The sequence below is a fragment of the Salvia hispanica genome, chromosome 4, assembly GCF_029641045.1.
Source record: "Salvia hispanica isolate PSC_SH4W2 chromosome 4, Shi_PSC_v1, whole genome shotgun sequence".
NCBI lineage: Eukaryota > Viridiplantae > Streptophyta > Magnoliopsida > Lamiales > Lamiaceae > Salvia > Salvia hispanica.
In genome coordinates, this window is record NC_142695.1 from 59,200,071 (window position 1) to 59,209,160 (window position 9,090).

The following is a 9,090-nucleotide window of genomic DNA, read 5'->3' on the forward strand; positions in this document are numbered from 1 at the left end:
AAAATCATACTAGTATTCAATGTTATAATATTGACAACATTTTAAACAAACTCACAAATTTGTATTGAAATCAGTTAGACTCAATTAAAAGCCACATCCAAAAGGAATTTTTTTGGTTCAACCAATGTGGAATTGCCATCATAAAATCTCACAATATATTTCAACCTAAGCAAGCTTTTATTTATGAAGCATAACACAGTAAAATGGAGAATTTTACACACTCTAAACAAGCACAATACATTTCAGCATTTTACTAGTCGTGTTCACATGATTTAGAGATCGAGCATCTTTGATCAGTTCGACAAGAAACGACCCATCCATGAGTTGAAACGAGACCACGCCTGCTCGACTGCTGCAGCATCCTCGTCGTCCATCCCCATCTTCTTCCTTCTCTCCGCCCCTTCAGGTGAACAGTTCAAAAAGGCATGCCCGATTCCGGGATAGAAGTAAACCTCGTGGGGAACTCCTGATGCCTTCAACTTCTCTTCCAAATCTTTACCAGTCTGGAGAAAAACTCTCACGTTCAAGAAACATTCGATATTCAACGTTCGCACACAAAAAACCGTACATACTTCTGTGACGTGTATTTGCATCAAACCACGTAGTTTTCTCCTCGAGAGAATGACAGCAAGGGCACACTCAACATCACTTTAATCCACAAACTATCCTTGCTTGATCGAAAATGTTTCCAACTTTGAGACGTATTTATTTAAATTCCAAACCATCAGATTTGTATAAAAAATGTCCGGACGTTGAGAAACATAAAGATTTTGGGGGCTGAGAAACGGACGTTGGAAATTTTCGATACGAATGTGATGGTTTGGGATTTGAATGAATAACTCTTAAAGTTCGACATATTTTTGATAAAGCAAGTATAGTTTAAAGCGATGTTTACCCAATTTTTTTCACAAAATGTTCGGAATCTTGACTTGAAAGATCCATAATTTTGCGTTTACGAGATAACCCAAAACTTAAACATATTTGCATAAAGAATTAAACTTTCTAGCACACAATAACAAAGCATTTCAAGAATATCTTGGCAATACCTTTGGATCCGAGAACCCGACAAAACCATCAAGTTCACCAAAGTGGGCCTGCACCGGAGCCTTAGTCTTGACAGGATCCGCGAGCTGGGGTGAAGGCACTCCGTAGAAAGCTACCACGGCATCAACCCCCGGTACCAAAACAGAGCTTGCAATAGCAAGAGCACCACCCATGCAGAATCCGGTTACACCAACCTAATTCAACAAATCTTATTAGTATACGCTTGAAATAACTAACATGTGTATATTAGTCAGAGTAGTGCCATCTCCTTATTTAAAATCATGAGGAAGTTCTCATTAATAGGATTGAGCTAGATAATTGCAAGTTACATCGCCTTAAGAGTTCCCGTTGAAGTTTATGACATGATATTACTATCAAATATCAATGATCTAAAAAATTATAGCCTAAAATCAATCGCTACCAATGTAGTTATATTCAAATTGATAGCTACCACACTCCTAAGTTTCAACTTGATAACCACAAACAGAAACTGTGGATTGACATAAGCAACGAGTTACGAGTTCAAACACTAAGAGCTAGACATCAACTACAAACTCCTGCCGACAAACAAGTAGAAATTGAAAAATCGGAATTTCAGCAGCGCACCTTCTTAGAACCATTTGCCTTGAGCCAGTTGACCGAGGCCTCGATATCCTTCACTGCACCTGGCCAATCGAGACCTTCCATCAAATGTTGAGCTTCCGCGACTTCCAAACCAACCTTCCCTCTGTACAAACTACACAGCACGAAAAACGACTCCAACACTATTACATTTCAACACCACAGAAACATATAGCTCAAGAAAAAGCTCGATCAACACCGGAATCTTACTCGGGAATCAATGCCTTGTAGCCAGAGCCCAACTGAGAGATTTTCTGGGCATGATTCTTGACCTCAAAATCAACACCCCACCATTCTTGAAGCACAACAATCCCAGGAGCGTTGTCTTTCCCAATCACGTAAGCATCAAATGTCTATTTGATTCATTTTCCCCAAAACAATTAGAGCCCCAAAAAACAAAAAAAAAATCACGAAGAAATTGCAGTCAACAATTACTTTATCCCAAACAAAATTAGGCGCCCAATTTGAAGGAAATGTTATCACTTTCAGTCTTTCACATAATTTCGCAATTCAGCTCAAAAGCAATTATCGAAAAATACGCGAAATCAGAAGAAATGAAATGTACGAAAATACGAAGAACTCATCAAAATCAAAACTTTCTCCGATTAAATTGATGGGAATCGCGATTGAAGCAAAACCCAGAAAAATTGAAATGAAACGAGCTAAAAAGTAAACGCAAATGAGACGCGGGCTTACCCCGTTGTCTCTCTGAATCTGGACTTTCTGGAACGGTGAAGAGGCAGCTGCGTCGGAGGCCATTGAACGAACAGAACCGGAGAGAATTGGAAGGGAGAATGTGGAAGGAGGAGTGGATTTGGTTCTGTAAAAGAGGGTTTTTGTAAGGAGTCTAGAACCTTGAGATATCATTGTCATGATTTAAAAAATAAATAAATTTCGGCAACAAGGATTTGTGTTTCATGTTTTAAAAAGGGTAATTTATTTTCCTATTTATTTATAATTATCTAAATTTTACTTAATTTAAAAAAATGTTGTCCAATTTTTATTATGGAATGAATGAAATTAATAATATAAAACTTGTGTGTATGTGTTTGATAATGTATTGTCTGATTGTAAAAGTTTCGGGTTCGAGTTAACAATAAGAGCATCTCCAATGCTAAATAGGCCAGTCATAGGCCAGCAATAGGCCAGCCATTCTCCCTCCCTGCCACGTCAGCAGTACTAAAAATACACCTGCCACATCAGATTTAGGCCAGCCGCAAAAAAATAATTCAAAAATACTACATTTTACGGAAATAAAAATACGATTAAATTACGGAATTAAATTTACGACACATATACGGGAAAATTAATTCATCTCATTAAAAAAAAGTACAAAGATTTTAAAAAAAAATACATGATTGTTTTTAAAAAAAAAGGGCTTCCACACACGAGCCCCGCCACTCTCTACTCCTCCTCGTCGTCGCCGTCCTCGCCGTCGCCGCCGCCGCTGCCGCTGCCACCACTCGTGGTATCTGAGCCCACGTCGGAACCCGCTAGCCGTGCCCTCGCGATCTCCAAATCAGCCCGCATGCTCTCGAGCATCGAGTGAAGAAACATCTTCTCCGTGGGGTCAGTGGCGGCCTTCCAATCTTGGAAGACCTTGTACATCTGATCCCGCGTATGGTTACACGAATGGAGAGTGTACTCGAGTGGGGCGGGTGGGAGGGCGGAGGATTGGACCTCGCGGGGCGATAAGGGGGACCCGCCCCTCGCAGCCCGTTGCGCCCGCTTCTATCCAACCGGGCGAGGGCGACCAGCAAATGAAGGAGGGGATGAAAACTCCTCAACATCCAGGGGGAGGTCGTGGGATCCGCCGCTGCTGCCGCTGTAGTCGCCGGAATAGTTCAGCCTCTGCTTCTTCGGCCACCCAGCGTCGCACCCCGCCCGGAACTTCTCGGAGTCCTTCAGCAACAAAAAGCACTACCAGAAGTTGAACTCCTTATACTTCCCCGCCAAGGGGAACTCATTCTCGGCTATCCGCCGGGTGTCCTCCTCATTCTGCCCACTAGTGAGCTGACGAACGGCGTTGGCGTACAACAACGAAAAACGGCCGACCGCGGCACTGATGCGCTCCCACCCCTTCCGGACCTCCTTCCCGCTGAAGTCCTTCCCGTGCGGGCAGTGCCTCCTATAGGCAGCTCTGATCTTCGCCCACATGTTGACGACCCGCTGGTTGTTCGCAACCAGCGGATCGTCGCACACCTCCAACCACCCCCTGGCCACCCCGGCGTACTCATCCTCCGTCCACTTCCTCCGGTCGGGGGCGTCGTTACCAACGGGCTGCGACGACGCCGACCGCCTTGGCCTTCCCCTTCGTCTTCTTCTTCGGTGCGGCCCGCCTCGCTGGAACGGGGATATCCGGATCCCCGAGATCGATCCCCATATCATGCAATGACAGAAGGTCATCGCCAGTGAACTGCGTCTCCACTGGGGTCGACGTGTGAGACGCAGCCGTCAAAAAATCAAGCGAGGGACGATATACCGTGTCCCCTCCCGGTGACCCCTGCATCCCGAGATGCATACCGTGCTGCATCCCCCCTGCATCCCTCCCTGCCACATCATCCCCATCATCTGCTGCAGCATCTGCTGCTGCATTTGGGGCATACCCCCCCACCCCGACGCTGACTGCCCGCCGCTCCCCTGCCCCCCGCCCGGCATCCCCCACGGCATACCCCCTGGTTCCCCCCTGCATCCCCCCGGCGCACCGGCCATCATCCCCATCAACTGCCCCCAAGGGACGTTAAACCCCGGGCCCATCTGCCCGCCCATCTACCCCCATCCAGATCCCACAGGTACCGTGGGAGTCTGAGATCCACTCCTCGCTGGACTGGACTCGTTGTTGTGATCCATCGCTCGATGATGCTCTTGTACAGAAAGTTAGAGAGAGAGAAAACTCGTTAAAACAAGTGGTGCAAATGAAAATGAAACTAAAATTAGGCGCTGGACGATCGTTGGCCGATCGGGCCGCCACAATGGTGGCTAGCCGATCGGCCAGCGCATCGGCCAGCGCCGAGCGATCGGCCAGCCCACGCCGATCCGCTAGCCGATTTACCGCTTGCCGCCTCCAATGGTTCAGCTAGCCGATCGGCCAGCGCCAAGAATCGGTTAACCGGTCGCTAGCCGACCATTGGAGATGCTCTAACCATAACTTTTAACAAGACCAACTAATCTATATTCAAATGGGTTAGGCAGATTTTAATGAGGCCCACTATTATTGAGTTACCACCTTGATTATATAGAGTGGCTCATTGAAATGGTTGAATCAGTTGAAAATTTCAGTAATGTAGTAAAACTTCCTTCATTTCATAATAATTATCGCTTCTATTTTAAGAAGCATTTCATTTTTAATGAGACAATCTAAAAAGGAAAATGTCTTATTTTTAATGGGATAGAGGGAGTATTAGTTATCTTTGTTTCGACCCCACGATTACGAATTTCTGGATCCGCCATTGTATATACCTTTTTATTGGAATAAATAAGAGAGTATACATGTTTGTTGGAATAATAATGAACTAAGAGAGTGTTACTCCCTCCGTTTCTTCATAGTTGAGTCATTTTTCCATTTCGGGAAGTTTCTTCGTAGTTGAGTCATTTCTATATGCATATAGTAACTTTTTTCATTTTCTTAATTTATTCTCTCTACTTTATTCACTTTATACTTTATTCTCTCTACCTTTTCTTCTCTCTTACCTTTTTTTATCTATTTATTTAACACACCCAACATTCATTTCTAAAACTCTGTGTTGCCGAAAAGTTTCGCCTCAACTATGAAGAAACGGATGAAGTACATGTTTATTGGAATTTTAGATTTCATACATTTGTAATATATAAAAAAAAATAGATTAGTTTAATAGGTGGAAGGGCATGGCAATCATCCCAGCATCCACTGCCAAATCAACCCCGGTGACAAACGCCGCCTCATCTGAAGCAAGAAACGCCACCGCTTCCGCCACACTCTCCCCCGTTATCGTCGCCTCTTTCAAGCTCGTGTAGGGCCCCAAATGCTTCTCCACATCCGCCTGCGTCACCAGCCCATACCTCGCGGCGAGCGGTGTGATCACCGCCCCGGGCGACACGCTGTTCACCCGTATCCCGTGCTTCCCGAGCTGCAAACTCGCTGACCGCATCAGCCCCAGCACCGCCCGCTTCGACATCACATAGTCCATCAAGTCCACCGTCGCCTTCTCCGCCACCGCACTTGACATACACACGATAGCTCCCCTGGTTCCCATTTCCACCATCTTACGCGCCGCCTGCTTAACGCACACTGCCATGCCACGCGCGTTCACGCGCATCACGCGCTCGTATTCCGAAAAATCCAAATCCAGGATGGTCTGAGGGGAGCTGCTGACGGTGCCGGCGTTGCTGAACATTATGTCGAGGCCGCCGTAGGCTGTCGCCGTCCATTCGACCATGGCCGCGACTTGTTCCTCGTCCGCCACGTCGCACTGGACGTAGCTGCAGCGCTGCAGGCCGATGGATTCGGCCAAAGCGCGGCCCTTTTCGGATTGGATATCAGCGATAACCACCGCACGCGCTCCGTGATGGGCCAGGACGTGGGCGGTGGTCTCGCCGATGCAGCTGGCGCCGCCGGTTACAATGGCTACTTTACCTTGAAGCTTTTTCTTCATCAAATTGTTTGACATATATGTGATCTAGAGATTAGGGTTGATGATGCTACTAAGCCACGGATATAGTATGTCTTATGTAGGGAAAGAAAGATGGATATAGCTAGGGATGTTAATGTAGCCCGCAATCCGTGGGCTAGTCCGAATAGCCCGAAAAATTTATAGGGTTATGGTGAGAAATTATAGCCCGATAAAATCATAGTCCGATTAGCCCACACCCGATTAACCCGCAACTCATTAGGGCCAGACCCGAATACCCGATGGGCTGACCCAAAAACCCGATAAAATTTTTATTGTTCTATTTGTTTGACTCCTAATTGGACACATTCATTGATTATTTTTATAATATAGATAACTAAATAAAATAACTTTCAATTTTATATTAATCATACAAATTATATATTAAATTTTTATTATATAATAGTAAATAAATACATTAGAAACTTCAAATTCATTAAAATTATTTAAATTTCAAAAACATGCTTTAAAATATTTATATTTATGTTTTATTTTGCACAAATCTCAAATATTAGTATTTGATGATATTTGTGTTTGATTTTAATATATCTCAAATTATTATAATTAAATATTTTGTATTTTATAAATGTAACTATTTTTTGCCATTAATGATTGGATTGATCGCATGTTAATTTTATCGGTAGCAACCCGATTAACCCGCTGGGCTTGCTTGAAACCCGACCTTTTAGGGCTAGGGTTGAATTTTTATAACCCGAAATAATCAAAACCCGATTAGCTCGCACCCGATTGACCTGCAACCTGAGTAGGGCCGGCCCGAAACCTGATGGGCCGGCCCGATTGACATCTCTAGATATAGTACTAAAAACGTGCTTATATTGTTTTTCTTATAACAATTCTAACTTATACTCCCACCATTCTATATAACTAGGCTAATTGATAATGATACAAATTTTAATATGAGTAATTGGTAGATTAAAGTCAGAAAGAATGAGAAAAAGTAGCTGAAAATATGTACTTCAGTTAATAGTAGAACCCATAAGTGATATTTCATTCATCCCATAAAAATAAGGACACTTTCCTTTTTCGCCCCTCACGTAAAATCATCTCATTTCCATTTAAGGAAAGTTCTCCCAAACTCATTATACATATAAATCAATTTATTTACAACTTATACCACTAAGACGTACAGACTCATCATTAAACACTAATAATTATATGAGTCCCACTGTCCATTAACACTATTTTAACTACCCTTCTCTTCACCTCTCTTACTTTATTAATTATGCATCAATTCCCGTGTCATCCCAAATGTCCTTATTTTTTTAAGAAAGAAGAAGTATAATAAAAGCAAAGAATAAAAATTATCATAAATGAATATGAATTATTTGTACAAAACGGATAAAAAAAAGAAATTCGATGTATTTCAAACAGGCAAAGGGTTAAGGGTTTGGTAGAGTTCAAAATAATGGTTCATTAATTCTAGTTGAATTATTTGAAAATTCCAGTTGACTTGCTAATATATAAAAAAAATTAATGGGGTAGGACCAAGAATGCGAAAAATTAGCTGAATAATTAACTAAGCTTTAAACGTCCCACGCGGTGCTAAAACTCTTAATTCATGTTTGTGTATATTATTTCATCCATCCATAAAAAACTACTCAATTTTCTCTTTATTTGTCTCAATTAAAACAACATATTACCAAAAATAAAAACACTTTTATCTCTATTTTATATATTTTTTTACATCCTTAGGACGGAGGAAGCATATGATTTGGTATACATGTCTTGGATTCATCACAATCACGTTTAGGTTGAGATTTGCGGAGAGATGCGAGAGAAATAGGGAAGGAAAAAGAGAATAAATAATTCTAGTTCTTTCTTTTTAATTCATAAAAAAAGGATAACACATGATAACATTGATGAGCACTTTTGGTGCTAGGATGAAGTAGTACTTCATTCGTTCTATAGTAATAGAGTCATTTTGTCATTTTGGTACGTTCCAGAGTAATAGAGTCATTTCCCTTATTAGTAAAAGTCAACACATTTTTCCACACCTACTTTACTCTCTCTTACTTTATTCTCTTTTCATCTCTCTACCTTTAATTCATTTTCCACTTTACTTTCCTTTTACTTAACTCACCTAACACAATTTTTCTTAATCTCCGCGCTGAAAAGAAACGCCTCCATTACTATGGAACATAGGAAGTAGCAATTAACGGGTGGAGAAGACCAATACGTTTTTCTCTATAATTCTCAAAATTTGTATCGGATTAAAGTGAGACACATCAATTTTTTTTATAGATATATAGACGACATCGATTAACTCATCATTGTGTATGATTTCAGGACGCACATGTCAAACAATACAATTTCTTCAAATATTACCATTGTAGGGTAATTTTAAATAAATCCAAACTTCATTATTTTTTTTGTCAGATTTTAAGTATTACTACCTCCGTCCCTGAAAGTTTGACACAGTTTACCATTTCGGTCCGTCCCTAAAAGTTTGACACACTTCACTTTTTACCATATTTGGTAGTGGACCCCATATTCTACTAACTCATTCCTACTCACATTTTATTATAAAACTAATGATTTAAAAGTAGGACCCACATCCCACCAACCTTTTCAACTCACTTTCCATTACATTTATTGAAACCCGTGCTGGGTCAATGTGTGTCAATAGTTGGGGGACGGAGGTAGTATGAAATAAACCAGAATTTAATCGATCTACGTAGTTTTATAACTTAAAACGATAGGCAACTGAAAGGAGGTTTGCTGCAGATAGTGTTGTACTCGAAATAATAGCGAGCTTTCT

General features: G+C 41.8%; 1 protein-coding gene and 1 pseudogene across 1 annotated transcript; both read right to left on the bottom strand.

Moving 5' to 3' along the window:
* Positions 1-156: 156 nt before the first annotated feature.
* LOC125193738 (uncharacterized) lies at positions 157-2,553 on the bottom strand. Its single transcript, XM_048091606.2, has 5 exons — positions 2,362-2,553; positions 1,876-2,018; positions 1,651-1,780; positions 1,047-1,238; positions 157-503 (listed from the first exon to the last, which is right to left on the bottom strand). Exons 1-5 carry the CDS (start codon positions 2,536-2,538, stop codon positions 294-296), a joined length of 852 nt encoding a protein of 283 aa, XP_047947563.2. The 5' UTR covers positions 2,539-2,553; the 3' UTR covers positions 157-293.
* Positions 2,554-5,226: 2,673 nt separating this feature from the next.
* On the bottom strand, positions 5,227-6,311 carry LOC125193739 ((+)-cis,cis-nepetalactol synthase NEPS3 pseudogene; annotated as a pseudogene).
* Positions 6,312-9,090: the final 2,779 nt, after the last annotated feature.